Raw genomic sequence first — 21,349 nt, 5'->3', positions numbered from 1 at the left:
ACAGGCCAGGAGAGCCAGTGCTAGATCATAGATCGAATGTTCCTGCAAATGTCAACACAATCATACACATGTTTTCATTTTTTGACCCATTAACTAACTACAAAATTTCTCAGTAATCCCCAGCAGATGAGCATCAAAGAGAAGACCTATGGTCCTCGCTAATCCCTTTATGATGAAGTAATGCTACAGAAATAAAATACCAGCAGTAAATCAGGAGATTAACAACAAGCTGGGAAATGCACAAATTAAATTGCAGCCTCCCTCCCTGCTTTGCCCAAGCCACCGCAGCCTCCCCAGCAGGAAAACAAGGTTAGAAATCACTTTATAAAAATGAGACTCTTCTTAATCCCTTGATGCAATCAGTAAGCGGGGCCAGTCCAGAACAAGCCGATGCATGTGCAACCCCCCATCTCCATGTGCCTTTCACCCAAGGAGGTGACAGTGAGGGTCACCGTCCCCAGGGACCCCCCCAGGGGACACATTCTGCAGCAGGGCCAGGTCTGCAGGTGAGCCCCAGCAGTGCCGTTTGTGTCCTGACTCTGCTTTTATTGCACAGTAACAGCTGAATGAATATTTTATTCACTCCCTTAAGAACATCTCCACAAATGCACATTTTAATAAAACATGAGGACACGGATTTTTTTTGGAAGAGCCATCTAATGCTTCAAGCAGCCCCATCGTAGCTTATTAAGCAGAGCAAACACTGTGCAGTTGTATTTTTATCTCGGTGACTCTAACGCAGTCCCACCACATGTGAGGCAATGGGGAAGGTGCCCACAGCCCCGTGTCCCCACATCCTGGCAGGGGGGTTGTGGCTGCTTCTGCTTCTGTCCCCAAGTGCCTGCGGGTCAGGGCAGCACATGTGAATGTGCTGAAGCCACTGGCTTCACCTCCTTGGTCAAACAGGGATATATCTACTTACAGGGTTGCAAATGAGAAAGAAAAACTATAGTTTCTTAGCAAAAGATATTAGCAAGATAGAAAAACACTGAACCAGATGCTCCCGTGCAAACACACGCTCGCTATTGCCAGAACAGCTGTGTCAACCTTCCACCTGTTTGAATCATATAAGCTGGACGAGGACTCTGCTGCTCATCTGATGAGACAGTTTTGGTTTTCCGCGTTCCTAAGTATGGCATGGGAGCTGCACGGTAATTGTTTTCTGTGATCCTAGCAAAAATCTTGCTGCTTCTGGAAAAGACAAAGGCTTTTTTTGTTCTCATTTGAATTAATTGTAGAAGCAGCAATAAACCAAATGGCCAGAGAGAAGAAGCAGTAGGAGAGTGGAGGTGTCAGAGGTGACAGAGGTGACTTCCGCCTCTTCCTGCTACAGGGAAAGGGAGCTAATTAATGAGAGGAGGAAACTTAAAGCCAGTGAAAGAAAACGTTCCTCCAGCCCCAAACTGGGGCTGCAAGAGCCAATGGAAGGCAAGTCCTCGGCAAGGTGATGTGGGAGCGACACTGGCAGAAGTCATAAGTTATAGCAGCAAAACAAAATAAACCGGATTCAGGAAAGATCACAGAGCAGCCCCGGCCAGGTGAGGGAAAGGGGCACCAAGGATTCAGCTCTTGGGGACATCGGCTTCTTCCACAGTGACACGTGGCTCACGGTACAGGGCTGTGCACAGGGGTCCTGGCCCGGACAAACTGAGGTCCCAGCAGCAGCATCCCTCGGAAAGCTCCTGCTCCATAAAGGCTTTGCATTACTGCTGACAGGTCGCACGGCTTTATAAAGGAGAAATAAATGAGTCTGCTCTGCAATTTCACCTAATTTTGTCTCCCATTTCAATTTGCCATCTTTCAGCATAATGCTGGGTGGTTAATTATGTTTCCGTCTTATTTCTCAGATAATACCCCCCTTATACTGCACGTTGTAGCTGCTCAAAGGGTTTCATTTTACCTTTCATTTCACCTCCTAGCACATCTCTAAATTTAGTCAGCTTGTAATTTTGGGGTATTTTATACATTATGCCTTTATTATTGTGAAGTAAAATGGAATCCTTGTCTTTTAATTCACTCTCTAATAATCCTCCACAAGTCTTAATACAAAAGGCTTTTTTTTTTTCCTTAAGACTAATTGAATGGGTGTAATTATAATTCCCAGGGAGATTATATTGAAAGTACCTTAACTGTGACGGTTTCCTCTGACTAATCGTCCCTTTGGCAACTTGCAAACCTTGGCTGGGCAAGTTCCCCATCGACGACTGCGATAATGTGCTGAGACCAAGCTTAGGGGGATTTGGGCTTGGTGCTGCTCCTGGGCCAGGATCTCAATGTCTCCAAGCCGCTGAAGTGGCTGCAAGGGCTCCTCTGCCTTCCAGGGACCAGCGACACAGTCCCACATGGAGAGAAGGGGACAGAATGTCTGAAGCAGCCGGGGGGGTCACACTGTCCCACTAAGGGACCAAAGACACGGTGAATCGCACCAAGTCCTTGCCAGGGGAACAGGCATCTGGCAGCCACAGCGCAGGGATGTTCCTGTCTCCACCACCCTCTTCCTTGACTTAATGCTCCCGCTCAAAATGTTCTGCCTGTTTGGCCAGAGGAAGGAGTTGAGAATACAGAAATAGAGCACAAGGCAGGAGTGCCAGGAGCCATGGCAGCAGCATCCTTCCCCAGCTACCCGCTGGGATGGGAGATAAAACCAGCTCTAGTGCAGGCTGCAAAGCTTTCCTCTGAGAAGCGTCTACCTGCCAGGAGGGGAGCAGTGATTTTCCACATTTGTGTGCTTCACTGTGAGAGGCGAGGTCAGCACTCAGCACAGACACCAAGGGGCTATTTCCTCACTAAACCGTGTATTGCAGTAAGTGAAAAATAAGCATTAAGGATAGCTATTATGCAGACAATAAAATGTTTATATCAATGTAGGTGTCAAGCTCAACACTTCTGCAGAGTGGATCCTCCACATTACAAGTTGGCTATGAATATGTTTAGCCAAGCAGGGATGCTCCCAGCAGCAGCTCAGTGTTTGTTATTAGAAAGAACAGACTTCCACTCTGCATTCAACAGCCAGGGCTCTTGGTGGGGGACAGGACAAACACAGAAGGTTGCTAAGAAAGCACAAAGCATCTTCTCAGAGCTGTATTGCTCTACATGAACCCTAAGAGCAGAAGAGACCAGCAGCTGCTCCACAGCCCTGGCACAGGGGAAAACCTCAACCTGACCCAGAGTGATGCCAGGGACAGCCCTGCTTCTGTGAGAACAGCAAGAGTGATGAGCAGTACCTGTTCCTGCAGCAGCATCCAGAGCACCCCTCCTGCAGCAGCAGCAGCACCCATCAGCTCCTGCACCCTTTATTTAAGTTCTCCAGAGGCCAGATTACTCATTGCCCCCAGCTGTCCTTGCACTGCAGCCTTTAACCCCTTTTTGTCCCCAGGTCCTGCTCCTCTCCCCCCCAGGCTGCTCAGCTCCTCTGCCCCCTGCCTCCTTACCCCAGGACAAGCACCAGTTTCTGCTGATAAAGCCCATTCTGAGGCTTCATCGTGGCACTTTGGCAAAGGCTGGTTCACACAGCCCAGCCCAGGCTCCCTCCAGTCGTTATCTGAGCGCAGCAGGGTAAATTATTTGTGCTGGGAACAACACTTGATAAATGGACTTGACCAGCTGTTTTTCAGCCCAGCAGCCCTGGCCCAGAGTGGGCACAAGTTGTCCCATCTGTCCCCTGCCCTCTGCCACCCTCATCACAAGCACTGGCCAGGGCTTGGGGGACAAGTCCTGCTGCTCCTCTCCACGAGGACAGATCCTCCTGTTTTTAAGTACTGAGGAATCTCTTGATTATTCTGAATGTGTTGTTTTGTTGGGTTGTTTTCTCTTCTGGTTTTAACTGATAAGGTGTCCCACCAGACATATCTCTGCATCAAGAGAGGTACAGAAAGCTGATGATGTTTTTTCTCTGTATCTTTTGTCCATCTCAGTCTCATTTCCCCAGGGAAGGAGGCTCCTGTTGTGCATTTCTTCTCCTGATAACTTGTGGCCTGGGTTTGTCTCACTCCTTTGATGAAGAAAAGCCCTCTCATGGGTATTTTCAGTCACTCGGCTATCCCAGGACAGAAAGCCACCACGCAGCAGGGACTGTACCACAAGGGACAGCAATATCCTGATGTTGGGAGAGCTCGATGTCCCCATGCGCTACCAGCTCGTCCACCGTGGGGTTTTGCCCTCTGCTGCTCCTCCAACCATTCCGGCCAATGCAATAGATAATAACAAAACCAGCATCCAAACACGTGACAAAACATGAAATCCCTTTGCTGGGTAACCCAGCAGCCACACAGAGTCCATTACAGGACAAACATGCTGGCAGCACATCAGCGGCTGTGGCCCCAGGGCATGGGCTGCTTGCCCATCGGAGATGGAGGAGGTTGTCACCAGTCAGATCTCAGCACTTGTCACCAGTCGGATCTCAGTGTGCAGAGATGGAGAGACACAGGCGGACTCATCCCTGCAGCAACGTCAGTGAAATAGAGACGAAAATCAGTCCATTGAGCATCACCTGAACTGTTCCTCTGCGGTTCGGCTAAATGAAAGAGTATGCCTTTTTAATGCAACATGTAATTAGAGAGTGTAAGTCACAGCCAAAAGATTTTATTGAGCCAGAGAGGTATGTGTTTGCATGAGTAATGAGAGCGGCTGCCATTGCACAAGCCAGCGGGGACAGGAACAGCCAGGACAGAGCCCCAGCCTCTCCGCTTCGGATCCGCTTCGGATCCAGTCGACAGAAAAAGTGCTCCCAAAGCCTCCCTCTGCTGCAGAATGAAAAGATCCTTTTGCAGAGATTAAAATGAATTTATTATTTCACAGTCTGGTATTTACATCACATCTGGAGCAGGTTATTACGTACCCCATTACAAAAACGACTAAATAAGGGATGCAGGCAGCTGCCCGCACACCAGCATCCCTGGGCAGCATTGTGGCCCTGGCCCCCCCGAGCCGGGATGTCTCCGTGGGGGTCAGAGATGCCCAGGGAGGTGTTTGCCCCACTGCAATGCTCTTGCTCAGGCCACATGCCACCAACCCCGCCAGCACAGCAGCCCCGAGGTCTCCAGCCCCGGTGACATCAGGAACACGAGGGTTCCATCCTCTACCCTTGAGCTGCCCAGCCAGGGGAAACAGTGCATCCCGGAGAAGGTCATGAGCTCAGGGCCAGGAGATGGTACATTTTTCTTTATTTTTGATTAATGCAACAAAGCCTGGTTTGGTTTGGGTCCCTGGCTGGGTATCTGCACAGTGTAAGGCTCACCAGACCTGAGGGCTTCCCCCGCACGTTATTCTGAAATCGGATTGCAAACACAAGCAGTGCCTGGGACTTGCACGGTAGAGTACAGATATTAAATTCGCAGCCTGATTAACGCAGTTACCGGGGAAGGAGAAGCCAGCAGCATGCTCCAGGGAGACATTTCACCATCTCTGGGGACTGATAGGGTGTCAGACAGCTCTGGCCACATCTCTGCATCCACCGCATGTGGGCACAGCAGCCAGGTCATGGGGCAGGGAAAGCACAATGCTCTGGGGGTCAGAGCAGCCCCCCAGGTGACACAGGGTCAGAGCTGGAGATCAGCACCTGGGAACCCATCGAGCCAGGAGCTCTGAGTCAAACCGGGAAGGGTTTCACACACCAGTGACTTCCCAATTCCTTATGTGATCCTGATTCAGCATCTCAGGAGATGGGGAAAAGTGATTCACAGCAATGATTTCAGCTATTTCAGAATAAAAACCATTTTGGGGGACTGCTGTATGTCGGTCTCTGTATTGTCAAGAGCTCTTGCATGACTGGAGTATTTTATTTAAGAGGATGGGAAAATGAGCCCATTTTTTGGTCAGTGCGTGTGTCCACAGGGCAGGAGGGGACCGTAGAGTGACAGGAGTCTTGCAGCTGTGCTGGGGTCCCACACTTGCAGCTTCTGGTGAAGCCGGAGCTCAGTGGATGCTCCAATCCAGTACCCGGTACAGTCCCAGCAGCCAGCACAGGATGGCAGCCCTGGAGCATCTCGGAGCATCCCGTCTCCATGGACACGGCCTGGGCCACATCCTGCTCCACAGAGCCCCAGGGACCCAGGCCGGGCTGCTTGGAGGCTATCGGGTGACCTGCAGGCAGAGGAGAGGAGTGGGTAGACACCTGCTAATGGGAACAGTCCATCTCTTTGCAGTGTTACCCAACACATCCAGTCAATTCCGCCCCCCATCCACAAACTGTCCAGGAGCAGCCTCGGGAGATGCAAATATCCTTTACTCTTTGCATTCATTTACTGGGGTGGTCATTAATGGGGTGGGTGTCAAGAGGAAAAAGACAACGAGCTAAATGTAGTGTGGCAGTTATTGGTCAGTGATGGATGCCCAGGGCCAGAGGAACCTTCTTGGACATCCATAGAAACACTTGAACATTGAAAGTGCTTTCTGTGCACAAAAAGTGCTTTCTGTGCATGGCAATAAGGAAAAAAATCTCAACATGACTTAATACAATAATTTTATGGCAGGGGATGCGGGGTGAGAAAAATTAAAGCATAAGGAATGATTACACTCAACAATTTGAACAATGATTACAAAATTATGCAACTGATTAACCATGGCATATATGTAATTACTAATGAGTTTGATAAAATTTTAATTATACCTTGTTCTTTGGGGCATTCAGCAAGCCATGAAAATAATAATCATGTAGCGCTCTGTCACAGATGATTGCCTTTGGGATGTTGTCCTGGGTTTTCCTTGCCCCAGGCTGGGGAAAGCACAGCCGGGCTTCCCCCCCAGCACCCTGCCGGGGGACACAACATGGACATACCTTGGTTGTCTTCACTTTGTTGCCGCTACTGCAGCTCCAGCCCGAGAGGTCGGGCAGCACCTTACACTCCTCTCCGTCGAGGCACGGCTCCATCTGGCACCACCACTTCTGCAGCACGATGGAGGCTGCGGGAGAGATGGCATTGGTGGCATGGGGGACACGGCATGGGGGGGGAAGGCTCACCAGACCTGAGGGCTTCCCCCGCACGTTATTCTGAAATCGGATTGCAAACACAAGCAGTGCCTGGGACTTGCACGGTAGAGTACAGATATTAAATTCGCAGCCTGATTAACGCAGTTACCGGGGAAGGAGAAGCCAGCAGCATGCTCCAGGGAGACATTTCACCGTCTCTGGGGACTGATAGGGTGTCAGACAGCTCTGGCCACATCTCTGCATCCACCGCATGTGGGCACAGCAGCCAGGTCATGGGGCAGGGAAAGCACAATGCTCTGGGGGTCAGAGCAGCCCCCCAGGTGACACAGGGTCAGAGCTGGAGATCAGCACCTGGGAACCCATCGAGCCAGGAGCTCTGAGTCAAACCGGGAAGGGTTTCACACACCAGTGTGGGGGATGCTCTGGGTGCTGGGGTGCCAGCCCTGCTGCCTTTGAGGGGTGCAAGAGGGCAGGGGGTGCATTGCCTTTCTCCATCACAGCCCATGTTTGCAGTGACCCAACCTCATTTGACCCAACTGCTCCACCTGCCTCCAAAGCACCCGGTTTTCTCTCCCTACTCCGGGTAAAGAGCCTAATGAAAGTCCTGTCCTCGCTCCCAGCAAGAGCAGGGAGCACAGTGTGGTTCACTGACCTACTGCAGGCTCCTCTTACAGAGGCAACGGGACCATTTGCCGCCACTTGACTCTCTTAGGCTCTTGTCATTGATGCCTCTGACGTGGGTAACCAGAGAGAGCTCCCCTGACTTTGGGAAAAATGACACACACGAGCTGTTTGGGACAACGAAAGCTGTCTCTGACAACTCATCCTGGCACTCATAGGACACCGGCTGTCAAGCAAATCAATACCATGCTGGCAGAGGCTGCAGCTGCTCCCACTGGCTCTTCGGTGGTGCCATTTGATAAAATATACATGGCTGGAGCTTTGCTTAGTGTTCTTGGCAGGTGATGGTGCTGCACGGCTGGAGTCATGTCCCTGCAGACGTGTAGAGATCGATGCTGCGGCGCCTGGCTCCAGTGCAGCAATGCACCGGAACAGCTTGAACCACTGGAGTGCCATAACCCACCCACAGCACAAATCACAGGGCTGCATGGGGTGGGATAATGCAGCTACACAGATGGAGTGTCCCCAAAATGCTCCCTCTCCCTCTCTGTTCCGCTGCTGGAGCCCCTGGGCACATCTCCTCTGTTAATCCCAGGGGCACAGAAACTCTGCACCAGCCTGACCGATGGGGAAGCCACAGCTGGGAGGGTTCTCGGTAGCCGGCTTGCGGCCTCTGGGTACTCACCATCCACACAGGAGGGAGCCGCCCGTGTTGTCCCTGCCACCTGTCCTGGGAAGCAGGAGCATTTCACCGTCTGGGAGCGCTCCTCGATCTTGTTCTTGTTGCAGCACCTGTGAGCTGCAATGACTTCGCATGTGCCGGGTTCCACGTGCACTGGGGGAGAGAAACAGCCACCGTCACGCAGGGTTGTGAGTGGAGCCCCCAGGCCACCTCCAGCACACCGGTCCTGCTCCTGCATCATACTAACAGCCCTCACACCATCCATCCTGCCCAGCAAAATTAACAGCCTCTGGCCACGGTCAAGCCAAGAGCTTTATTGAAATCAGTCAACATATTAGTGAATTGTAGCTGATAATGAGATGCACACTTTGCTACAAAAGGGGATGGTGCGTCACGCTGCCCGTGGCTGCAGAGTCCCACCACCTCTGAGCCCACCTAAAATCAAGGCTTCCATCTCACCATCACGCACCATCCTCTGGCTGGAGGACGGAGGACCAGGACAGCATTTCTGCCTTGAGGTGACACAGAAACGCCACGGTGTTCATCAGAAATCTGGGCTGCTCTGCTGCTCCCCCTCCCAGCGTCATTAAAATATTAAGAAAGAAAGAAAACTAATGTGCTGGCTTATCACCTCTGGGATCGGGGTTTAGAAGCTAGTTAGCATCGCAAATCAATGACTTTCGCTGGGTAATGGCCCACACAAGCACAATACAAATTAGCCAGACAGGGCTGGATAGACTTCATCCCCATGACCTGAGAGCAGGAGCTCCCTGCACGTCCTGTTTAATGAGCACTGGGGGAGCAAGTGCTGAGCCAAGCACGGAGACATCCCCTGGGTCACCAGGAACAGGCTTTTATTCCTGCAGCGAGCAGGAGCCAAGCTGAGAGGGATCGGGGAAGCAGTGTTTCTGCAGCGTTCCATCCCCAAAGGTGTGCAGACAATCACACATCCCTCTGTCAGACCCGGCTGCTCCATAACCGGGGCTCAGGAGGACACTGAGCCCCTTCCACACCCCGGGGTGCAGGCAGGAGCCCTCGGCTGCTGCTGGAGCAGAAGCTCAGGAAAGGGTGTGAGTGGGATGCATGGGGCTGCAGGGAGCTGAGCAGCATGTTGCTGCTCCTGCTGGAGGTCACAGGATCATAGAACATCCTGAGTTGGAAGGGACCCACAAGGATTATTGAGTCCAGCTTCTGTCCTTGCAAAGGACAACCCAAAAATTCACACCATGTGTCTGAGAACCTTGTCCAGTGTCTTCCTGAATAGTGACAGGCTTGTGGCCGTGACACCTCCCTGGGGAGCCTGTTCCACCGCTCCAGCACCTGGGTGAAGAACCTTTTCCTAATGTCTAAACTGAACCTCCTCTGGTACATCTTCCTGCCATTCTCTCGGGTCGTATCACTGGTTGCCAGAGGGACCAACGCCTTGCTCCTCTTCCTCCCCTTGTGAGGAAGCTGCAGACCACAATGAGCTATCCCCTCAGTCTCCTCTTCTCCAGGCTGAACAAACCCAATGGCTTCAGCCACTCCTCATAGAGTTTCCCCTCCAAACCCTTCACCAGCTTCGTGGCCCTCCTCCAGGAGCTTTTGGAAAGCAGCCACTTCACCTTCTCAAATGAAAGCTCAACAAAACAGGATCTCTCCCCAGGCACTGGGGGAAATCCCTCTGCCTTGCAGCAGCATTTTCACAGCCCTGCTGGGAAATCCTGATCTAAACGTAATGTCTCCGTTTGCGCCAGCTGGGCATGGCTGTGCCAGCTTGCAGCCCAAGCAGTCCTCGTCCCTCTCCTGCTCCCACCATGCCTGAGCACCGGGCAGGAGATGGAAAAGCAGGACATGAGGAGCCACTCCAGGACCCAGCGATGCCACCAGCCTGGGGACATGGCAGAGAGACACCAGCTGCTGTGCAGAAAGGCCACGTCCCAATGTGAATGTGGGCAGTGACAACACTACTCATCCCTTGCAGGCTGCTCTGGGTGAGCCACACACCCCCGCACCCACCGGCACACGGAAAGGATGGGCCGCGCAATTACCACGGCTTTAATTGGGCTTTATTTATTGTTATTTCATGGTCATTTTCTTTTAATGAACCATCGCTTTTCATTTCTGCCCATAATAATTACACAATTACCTATCCTGGAAGTATTTTGTAATAGCATCTCTGGCCATAAATTTTATCCTCCCGTTTAAATGCCATCATAATTCAGCTTTAATGATAATTTCTATTCTTTTTGTATGCAGAAATGGTAGACTTTGGTGACAGCGAAAAAGAAAGCAACTCATTACAGAACAAACATGACTGTTTTGCCCTAGTTTTATGGTTAATGGGATCGTCCAAATTATCTGAGGAACCCTTGGCTTTGGCTGACCATGAACCCCCATTCCAACCACGCTCTGGTCCAGGACCACAAGGAGTCCTTCACCCACCATGCACACTCCAAAAAAGGGTTTTTAGACCCTCTAACTCCTTCAGTGCTCACACTTAGTTGTGGCTTTGACTCATTTTTATAAAAGCCTTCCTGCAAAGCTTCATTAGCAGAGCTCTTCCCAGGGGGAAGGGCCAGACGACCCCTCTGCTCCCTCTCACTTCTGCTCTCCGGCTTCTCATTTTCAGCTAATTTAAAAAGGTTCAGCCGAGGGAGAGCCAGGCAGAACTGAGAAATTGCTCATTACAGCCGTGCAATAAGAGCTCACTAACACACCAAAGCCCTTTTAATTTGCTCAAAAAGGTGCAGCAGGGAGATAAAGCAAAAATTCAGCTGTGGCTGAGTACCGCAGCAGCTCGGTGCCGGACCCGCGGGCACCCGCCGTGTCCCTGCCTGTCGCACCAAGGGACCACAGCCACCCTGGGCAGGTGTGCAGACAGAAAGAAGATGCTTCCACCAGGACATACAGACGTGGTCCCTCTCCAGTTTGTGTCTTGCACCCAGCTGTCCATGCACAACACGGGGGGACGCAAAACCCAAGGCAGATGAGAGATGCTCTTGCTGATGAGACCCTGTCCCAGGCTGCAGGGAGCACAAAGGGCAGATGTGAATTTCAGAACAGAAAGGTTCAGAAAGCCTTTATCTTTCCCCCAAAACAGACAGCTTTCCTTTGAGCCTGTCCCAGCCCAGGCAGCTGCTGCTCCGGCTCGGGCAGCAAATTGCAGCATCCAGGGCAGAGCTGCCACCCAGGAGCACGGTGCATGTGGATGGACGGCCCATCGCCCACAGCCAGGCTGCTCCTTTTGCTGAGCAGCAGGAAACTTCCCACCAGATAGGACTGCAAATGCAAATTGGATGGTGCGTTTAACAGCAAGAGCAGGAAAGCCCCAGAGAGCCTGGGACAAGTTCCAGAGCCTCTGGCATGCTTCTCCCCACCATTTTTCTGGTATTTCCCCACTGGAACCATTAAAAAACAAACAAACAAAAAAATCTTATCTCATGGAACCATAAAAGCATCGTAAGAGCACAAGGCTTTTGAATCCTGCATGCAAAAATAAAAGAAAAACGCTGTCCTACTCTGGCTGACCTTTAAGTGAGCGGCAGAACATGTTTTTTTTTTATGGCATAACCTGAAATGACACATTTGGTGTGTCTCAGGGAGGTGTTGGGCACTGCTCCACACGTTCAGTGTAAAATATCACCCTGCGTGCTGGTGGGGAGTTGTAAAATGAAGATAAGTTGGATACATGGAACTGCCCAAACCCTCCTGCGAACACCGGGACCGAGCAGCAGCGGCGTGAGCGATCTGTGCTCCCTGCCCTGCAACAACTCTACTACTAATATGCACTAAATAATTAAAGTCTTAAAATCACTCCTACCTTAGATGCATGTATTATTTAAGGGGGTTTTGGAGAGAAGCAGGCTTGTTTTTATTGCTCGTTATCACTGCGTGTCAGCTGGGATTTTTTACTACCTTGTCACATCATGCTCTGTCCCTTTTTGTTGCATGTGTGAGTGCGTGCACACGCGTGAACTGCGCATGCAAAGCCCATCACTTCACACTTGCGATGAAAACCAAATGTCTGGGCTGTGTTGAGCACAGCTGCAAGTTTTCTGCCACCGTGCAAGAGATGGACTAACACACAACCTGTGGTGCTTCCCAGCACAGCTCCTGCCTCAAATGGAGTGGGTGGCTCAGGAAAACGTTCCATCTGGATGTAAAGGCTGCACATAGAATCATAGAAAGTCCTGAGCTCGAAGGGGCTTATAAGGATCATTGAGTCCATTGAGTCCCTGCATAGGACAACCCCAAAATTCACACCATGTGTCTGAGGGAGGAACAAAGACTTTGCCGATCAAGAGGCAATCTTGCAGAAGCATCTCACAAATAAGCACCACTGAGCTGCTGTCTTCACTCTGAGCAATGATGCACTGACCAGTAAATCTCTCTTACGAGATAATCAGAAATCAGTGCTCTCCATTCACTCAGAAAAACCTCATTTCCCCAAAGCAAATCCCAGCTGACTAAACGTCTTTACTTCTGCTCTGGGTTGAGTGATGAATGTGAACAAAGGCGAAGATGGCACTTTGATTATCAGCGTTACAGAGGTTTAGCTGAAGGTGCTGGGGCCACCTTTGCGGGAGCCGTATCCAGCCAAGCAAGTCCTGTTCAGCACGTAAAGCTCACCACGTTACACGGGGGATTAACCTGCTGGTGAATCATTCTTCACCAAGGAGTCTTCTATTCCATTTCCAAATGACTTAATCTCTGCACTTGATTCATGTGGGTGTTTAAATCCAACCACATACCCCAAGAAGCACCGCTCGGTGTGGACATATCGCTGTCCCCACGTGCTGGTGGGCACAAGTGATGCAATTTCCACAGCCTGATGTTCACAGTGCAGTGTTTCCATGGATGGCCAACACAGGGTCTGCACATGGGCTTCCTGTTCAAGAAATTAATGAGTTTGGGGGCTCTGAAACCTCGTGGCCACATTGTCACAAATAAAAACATTCCTTTGCTATCACTCATTTTTAAGTGCCACACCTGGTTTTAGTTGTGGACAAACACAATGCTCTAAATGGCTGAAAGGACTGGATATGTCTCTCCTGTTCTGCACATAATCCACCAGCATCGCTGATCCTGCAGGTCACAGGCATCAGGGGTACAGATACCCCCATTTGCAAAATTCTTGTAGTGCCAGGAATCCAGGATGTACAGAAAGAAACCGTGTTAATATAGACACAGAGCTGGGTTCATCTTCTAAGTATTTGCTCCTGGTATGTCTTCTTTGCTGTGGGTTACAATTTGCTTGAGTAAGAAGTACAAGATTTGGTCCACAGCGGGTAAGTCTGTGCGAGTGAAAAATCCCCAGCTCTCTAGCTGCGAACAGGTGAATACACGAGCTGCTCATGTATGGAGTGAGATTTATACATAATTCACACCCCAGGAAGACACTGAGGCATTTGCACTTTGAACCTAGGGGAGCTGCTGGGGCCAAAAAGTCATTCCAGAAGCGACTGAGGAGTTTTTATCTTCTCATGCACCTGCTACAGGTTAGAAAGAGGGAAATGCAGGTAACTGCTGACTCGTGGGCTCAGGGAGTCACTCTGGAAGATGCGTTTTGGTTTTAAGCAATGAGGGAGGGGATTATAGGATTAGAACTGCTTTAACTGGCAGGCAAAAATGACAGAAATAGGACAGGGTTAGGTGTGGGGTCAGGCACATGAATAATTGCAAATTAACCCTTAAATGCCTTCTTTTCCCAGCATGGGCACAAGGGGCAGACGGCACGTGCCCTGGGATTGCTCTGGACTCTGAACACTCACCTCTGCTGCCAGCAACATCAGCTCCAACCCCATCATCCTCACACCCTCCCTCTCATGGGGGAGGGGAACCCCCAGCCCTGGACCAGGGGACCGTCCCCTGCTCTGGCAGGATGTGACTAAGGGCTGAGCACAACTTCTCAGCTTCTTCTCTTCTCAAAACACAAACTTCAACCGTAGGTTCACATAACCCCTCCAAAGAAAAACATAAATCACATCGATAGCACAAACCAGCATCCCAACATAAACACACAGAGCGGGGTCTCAAAACCACTGCTGGAAATGACAAATTCACACCCTAGAGCCCAGGCTGTGCTTTCCAGCGAGACTTCCAGTTCTGCATCAGTTTATACTTGTTTCAAGATGATCTTTACAACCAGAGGGCTGAAAATCTGTATTTCTGATGAAAGCCTAAAGTGGAGAGCATCCATTGCATAACAAGCATTGTTTGTGACACCCATAGCAACTTCAATGGAAAGAGTTATGGCTCCCTGCTCACAGATCAAGAATACCCTGAAAACATAGATACATCTCAGATTTTGCTACAGACATGAAACAATTTGCTTTTCAGCTCCTCAAGCTAGTTATGCTCACAAAGCAAGAGTTTAAGTGCCCCAGATTAAGTATTTACAAGTTGTAACTCCAAGGAACATCTTTACTGGTCTACAGCTCCAGGTTCCTGCTTGTTCCCAAGGAGCAGCCCAGGAGTTTCCTGCATGTATGGACACAATGCAAATCCCATGGTTGTCTCTGCAGCACTGGAGAGAAAAGAGTGGTGCCCCTCAGCATCTGTTTGCTGGATTCTGCCCTGCGCCTTCAGCACACTCATCCTCATTGTCCGGACTCCGTGCTCCTCTGGGCCATTGGCCTCTGGTCCCTAGAGAGATGCTCACCAAGACCAGAGACCACCTGCACTTGTCCTCCCACCCAGAAGTGATGGACAGGCCTTCAACAAACATCTCAACCCCACATAACCCCCACCCTGCTTATTCCGCAGAGACCCCAGGGTACCACCAGCATCACAGGGTGATGGTACGCGGGTAGCGAGGATGTCGCTTCCCCTACCTGAATGGCTTCTGTGATGGGTGGAGGCCAGCGTCAGTCTTCCCCACAGCGTGGTAAGGCAGAGAGTGAGCACGAAAACCCATTTGCTCAGGCTTTGTATGTCTCTCTCACTCATTCTACCAAAAACAAGAAGAGATGGGCAGAGGAAGAGGGGCTGAGGAGTGTTGGGAGGTGCAGCCCCCACATATAGACGCTGCTGCATGGAGTGATGCAGCCCCTGAACATGCACGGTCACCAGAGTGACCCATCTGCAGGGACATGGCCCTGGGAGACAAGACATGCACCCGGGATTCACCCACCGCCCTTGGACGGGCTCAGACACCTTCAGCATCACCAGCCATTGCAGCAGGACAGAAGGAAATCCCAGCAGCACAGACGAGCGATAGTTACCTTTTACTGGGGATTCACACCAGCGCCTGCGCATCTGCCAACCCCAGGGAGGCCAGGTCTCTGCGGAGGGCAGACATCAGCGCATCTGAAAGGAGAGAGAGAAACCTTGGGGATACCCTGGAGCTCCGCCAGCCCCACGCCAGCACACATCACACACCCCAAAACCCCCCTGGGAGCTCAGCCCGTTACCCTGCTCACCCCCATTTAACAACACTGACTGCGCTTCAGAGGAGTTGCTCCCGATCCTACAGCTGAGAGCACAAAATCAGGCCCGGTATAGTATGTTATTAACGCAGATCACAAATGCTAAATACAGACCCGGAGCGTGTGGGAAGAGCCGGAGTAAATCGGTGTGAGTCATGCCCAGATATTGGCTTTTCCATGCGCGGTTCCAGGCTCTCGTCACCCTTGCGTCACCAAGGTCCCTTGCAGTGATGCCCAAGGTTTGGCTCTCACAGGCTGTGAACTTTGCAAAGAGCTCACGGACAGACAGACAACGGCACCATCTGTCCCAGGGCCCAGCCTGACAACTCTTTCTAGGAAGAAACTGTCTTGATATTCAATCTAAACCGCCCCCTGGTGCAATTTGAGGCCGTTTCCTCTCATTGTGTCACTTGTTTCTTGGGAGAAGGGGCAGTAGCCCCGCTGCTGCACCCCCAGCCAGGGGATGCTGTTGGGGACCAGGCAAACCCAGGCTGCTGGGAGAAGAAACCTTTAATTTTCAATCATCTCCTAAATTTCTGTCTGCTCCAACCCAGGCTGAGACAGTGAAACAGCCCCGTATAATGAAGTGCCAGAATAGAAAATGCTGACATTTTTTAATCAAAACAATGTGATTTAAGGTGGCAAAAGGGCATTTCTTGTTTTGAAGCGTCTCAAGATGAATTGTTCCGTTTTAAACTGACATTTCAAAAGGAAAAATGTTTCATTCCAAAATGCTGATTTAAAATGATTTTGATTCTTCCAGTTGGGAAAAAAAATAAATATATATATAAATTAGAAAAATGTCACCAAAAAATGTTGACATTTGGCCAGAGAGAAAGATATCTTGACAAAAGAAAGACATATTTTACGCTAGCAAATAATTTAGAGGTAAGAAAATACTCCTGATTAATGGTGTGGGGTAGTCAGCTTGAGGAGGAGCAGACTGCAGCGTGGTAAGGGAGGGCACGGACACATGGATGTCCCACTGTCCTCTCTGGCTCCATCCCTGCCCACCTGGTGACTAGGGACAGCACGACCCTCACTCAGGTTACACCCCCTGCTGCTGCCCCGGCCCCCCCGAATCACTGCATCCCCAGAACAGCCCCAAAATGGCTTAATTTGCAAGAAAACTATCGCTCCTTGAAGTGGCTACGAGCTGATGTGACAGGACGGCACCAACTCTCTCGTGTAAAGCCGTATTTAAGCAATTTGCAGCGCTCCGGTGGGGCTGTCGGCAGAATCTGCGCTGCAAGAGGCTTCCTTGGAGCGGGGATTTTCACACAACAGCCTGTGCTGTTGAAGTCCCTTCAGAGATGTCACAGCCTGTCGTGTGAATATTGAGGGTAGCTTAAAACACGTACTGATTCCTCAATGAAAAAGTGAACGGCTCCCTCTGGGTTGCTCAGCCCTTCATGTGAATCCGACCCTCCCCAGCTCCAAGCTCCTTTCAGGCAGTTCAGAGATCAGAAGGTCTCCCCTCAGCTCCTGTTCTCCAGCTGAACCCCCAGGTCCTTCAGCCGCTCCCATCACACTTGTACTCCAGCCCCTTCCATTCTCTCAACTCGCTCCAGCACCTCAATGGCTTTCATGCCATGAAGCGCCTCAAATGTCTCAGCTGGACCAAAAAACAGGCTCACCACTGGCCCCTTCCACCCCACACATGACAAGGATGCACTCCCAGTGTAAACTATATTTAGCTCGGAAAGGCTGAGCTGTTTGCTACAGCCAAGGAAGCATAAATAAATCATGGAGTTATCAATAATGCAGCCCGCACTGTCCACGCTGCACTCAAAAGGGAAGGGACGGTGCCAAGCGGCAGGAGCCAAACTGATGGCCAGAGGGAGCACGTGGGGTTCAGGGGAGCATGTGGGGTTTGGGGGAGCACGTGGGAGCACGAGGCCAAGAGGTACCACCCCCAGCAGCGATGCTCCTCTCCAAAGTGATGCCAGCACAGGCACTCGGGGCTCCCACTCATGCACAAACTCCTGTTAGAAAACACAGCTTCGCAGAAATTGTTATTTTGACAGTTATCAACCTCCATCATCGTGAGACTCCGACGACAAATGTTCGGTCTGACTTGAAATTTTTCAGCCTGGAATGTCATTTTGAAATGAAGAGTGGCGTTCCGGCACATCAAAGCACTTAATTTTGATTGAAAACAACGGTATTCTCTCTTATGTTACGTTCTGTTTGGAATTTCATGGAATTTTTCATTAGCATTTTTTGTTAGCAGCTCCACACTGTCCTCCCAGACCTTGGTCACAGGAACTAGAGCAGTTTTACTCCTTCATCATTAAAGCCAAACGTAGAACTGCCACCCTCCAGCCCGGACTGCTCCTCCGCAGCTCGGCTGGAACGCAGCCCTGCACCCCACGCTGCTAATGAGGGACTCTCTGTCGTGCCAAATTACGCTCCAAGTCCTGGAGCATTGTTTGCAGAAGTCTATGTGAGCTGGATAATTATAGTTAGCAGAAATCCACCCAAAAAAAGAAACAGAGCGAGGTGGAGGAGACCAGCACACCGGCTGGTCGTCTGTGCTGGGTGACACAAGCCCTCCCCAACACTGTCAAAGTTTGTGCACATCTGGCCCTACAGTTCTGCCAGTTTTCCAAAAGCTATTTTCATACTCCTGCTGTTTCAGGGCTTCTTGGAATGTGAGCACCTTCATTTGGTGCAGGTTTTGGCCCGATGGAGCACAAGCCGTGGCTCCGCTGTGCCGGGCAGCCCCATGCCACAGAGCAGGGCAGACACCTGGCCAGAGCCCAGCAGGCACAGAAACCTTCCCATGGTGTTGGAGATGTTATGCTGCCCATTGGAGGGGGATGATTTTATTTTAATACTTCCCTGAAGCAAAAAGTCAGACTGTCTTAGCAAATGCCCCACTGTGCAGGACCACCCTGCGCATCCTTGCCATGCCACGCGGCTACCTGTCAAACCTCATGCCAAACCTCCCAAATCTCATGACAACAGCAGCCAAACTGACCCTGGTTTGTGGAAGAGGCAGGGCTGGACCCCCCAACCACACTGGCTAGCCTATGCCCACAGGAAAGGTGTCCCTCCCTCCCCACAAAGTGCATCTCTGTGGGCTGCACAACAGGCAATGGCAGCAGCACAGAGAAGCTGCTGAGCCTCCTGAGAAGCTGACACCTCCTTGATAGATCCTGACAAGCAAGGAGACACCTCCAGAGCCCCCCGGGAAGGCTCGGCACGGAGCTGGGGCAGCGGCTGGCGTGCCCGCTCGGATCTGCACTGATGGAAGCTTCATGCAGTAACTCTCGCACTCTCCTGTACCCCGTCCTCCCACAACGCTGCACTGCTCCTCCCCAAAGGGAAACCCCACAGCAGCAGGAGGTATTGCCCTCCAACTTGGCAAAGAGGTGGCAGAGGAACGCATGGAAATGCAGAGGACTCCTTCCCCCGAGCGTGCTCTCTCCTCCTCTCTGCTGATTTATTTCCAGCTCCTTGCTCATTCCTCCAGCATCTGCAGCATTTCCTTCACAGCCAAGGTGAGCGGGGGGGGGTTTAACTTTAATTCCACCCAAGCATGGGCCTGTTCCTGCTCCTTCACATGGTGAATCCCACCACCCTGCTGCCGCTGGCATTTTGAAGGTCAGGTCTGCTGACAGATCAAACTTTAGACTCATCCAGTGCCAGGAACCTCTCTCTGGCAGAGCGTGGCCATCATCAGGGGTGTTGAAACCCAAAGTCAACAGCAGCTCAGTCAGTCTTATCAGTGAAGAAGAGCAGAGGACTTGACAGCTCAAACTCTTTTCCCAGGAGATACAACAGCTCACCTGGGCAGTATCTTTGCTGGCGTGTGGGTGTCCCAGCACAGATGAGCTCTTCCAGGGTGAGGGGACCTGCACATTGAATAGCCCCTCAAGCGTCACGCGGCATCAAAATGGATGGCTAATGGTAGGAGGAGACTCCTGCTCAACACCATGGCATGGAACTGCTCCTGCTGCCCTCCAGAACACAACTGGCACGACTCATGCTTTCCTGAGCCTCCCCTGGCTGGTGAGGGGGACACCTGGCCCATGCAAGCTGCTCCCCACCCTGCACCCCACGAGCCACCAGCACATCAGCTCCCATTCCCCACTGCAGCCTGGCCCTGGCCAGAACCAAACCCACCTCAGCTGAAGGAGTTCCAGCAGAGAGGAACAAAGCAGAGGAAGGCTGAAGCCCACATGGCATCCCATTCTGCCTGAAGCTTTGGCTGCAGGGACCAGCTTGCCCCAAAGGCAGGCAGCGCTTGGTCTTGATTTCCCCTTCCAGGGTGAAGAAGCATTTTTGGCTGCTGTAACCTCAGAGCTCGCCAGCAAGTGCTTTGCCTCCCAAAACCACAAGCGGCTTTGCAGAGCTGGTGGAATAATTTCACCAGGGGTAAACTGCACCCTTGGCTAGAGCTCACCCCCGCAGCAGTACCCTGCCAGACCCAGACCCCTCTTGGGGCGAGCACCCACTCCCATGGCCACTGCCCCCCGCGCAGGGCAGCCAGGGGCCGGAGGTGACCCCTTCTTTTGGAGTCATCTGTAACGGAGCGCACCGCAGAAGCTGGTACGGACAAACTTACTGCCAATACCCACCCGAGCCCCGCACTATGCCGCGGGCCGCCGGGGGACCGGCGCAGCGCGGGGAGTCGGAATACTCGCACGGCCCCGGGGGGCGACACGGGACCGGGACACGCTGCACCCGGGCCCGGAGCGCGCTCCGCTGCGGAGCCCGGACCGGTGTCCCCGATGCTCACGGTCACGCCGAGCCCGGTGGCTCCCCCGCCGGTAACGGCGGTACCCCCGTCAGGGCTCAGCCCGCAGCGGGACCGGTGCGACATCCCCTCGCACCGCCCCAGGGACCGGGGACACCAACGGCGCTGCCGCTGCGCCGCGCTCGGCACCGACCCGGAGGTCTCGTCCCACCCCAAACTTTCGCGCCCGAACCGCACGTACCTGCCGGTGCCGTCCGTGCGGACCGGGGCCGCCGCTGCCCATGGCCGCCGTCCGGCCCTTCCGCCGGGTCAGCGCCGCGTCCGCGGGCCGCTGCGGCCGGGGGCCGCTGGCATCGCCGGGCGGCGGCGGCGCCGGCAACGCTGGGCTCGGTGCGGGGCTGGGCTGGGCGGGGGCGGCGGAGCCGAGCGGCCCCGGTGCCCGAGAAGATGCGCAGCGCCGCCTGCCGCCAACTGCCGCCCCGGGACCGGCGATCCCGGGCTCGCACCCACCCACCCGACCTCCGGTTACTCCTGGAAGGATGCTGCCCCGCCCCAATTAGCCCCGTGTTCATTAATGTAGCCAGGAGGGAGGACAGCTAATTCACCTGAAAATCAATTTTCTCCTAAAAAAGGTGTGCTGGTACTGTACGGTACGGGGACAGACAGACAGACAGACTGCCGCCCCCACTCACAGAATCACAGAATGTTAGGAATTGGAAGGGATCTTGAAATATCATCTAGCCCACTGCCCCTGCTGGACAAGGAACTCCTAGATGAGGTTACATGGGAAGACATCCAGGCAGGTTTTGAATATGTCCAAAGAAGGAGGCTCCTGCCACACTCTCCTTCTCAAAGCAGGAGCTTGGCTTTCATCTCAACACACCAAAACATGGAGCTTTTCTGGAGCCAAGAACAGCTAAAATCTCAGTACTGACCCAGACCCAGCCCTGCAGGAGACTCCCAGCCTGACACAGGGCACCCTGACACCCTTCTAGGGCTTTTGT

The 21,349-nt window shown here is 52.2% G+C and overlaps 1 protein-coding gene across 1 annotated transcript; it reads right to left on the bottom strand.

The window, feature by feature from the left end:
* Window positions 1-4,761: 4,761 nt before the first annotated feature.
* TAFA3 (TAFA chemokine like family member 3) lies at window positions 4,762-20,794 on the bottom strand. Its single transcript, XM_065038743.1, has 6 exons — window positions 20,587-20,794; window positions 15,437-15,521; window positions 15,047-15,162; window positions 8,235-8,384; window positions 6,776-6,900; window positions 4,762-6,081 (listed from the first exon to the last, which is right to left on the bottom strand). Exons 3-6 carry the CDS (start codon window positions 15,159-15,161, stop codon window positions 6,070-6,072), a joined length of 402 nt encoding a protein of 133 aa, XP_064894815.1. The 5' UTR covers window position 15,162; window positions 15,437-15,521; window positions 20,587-20,794; the 3' UTR covers window positions 4,762-6,069.
* Window positions 20,795-21,349: the final 555 nt, after the last annotated feature.

Source organism: Columba livia, chromosome 22, assembly GCF_036013475.1.
Source record: "Columba livia isolate bColLiv1 breed racing homer chromosome 22, bColLiv1.pat.W.v2, whole genome shotgun sequence".
In the NCBI taxonomy this organism is placed as follows: domain Eukaryota; kingdom Metazoa; phylum Chordata; class Aves; order Columbiformes; family Columbidae; genus Columba; species Columba livia.
Note: the sequence above shows the minus strand (reverse complement) of the source record. Positions and strands in the feature narration are given on the sequence as shown.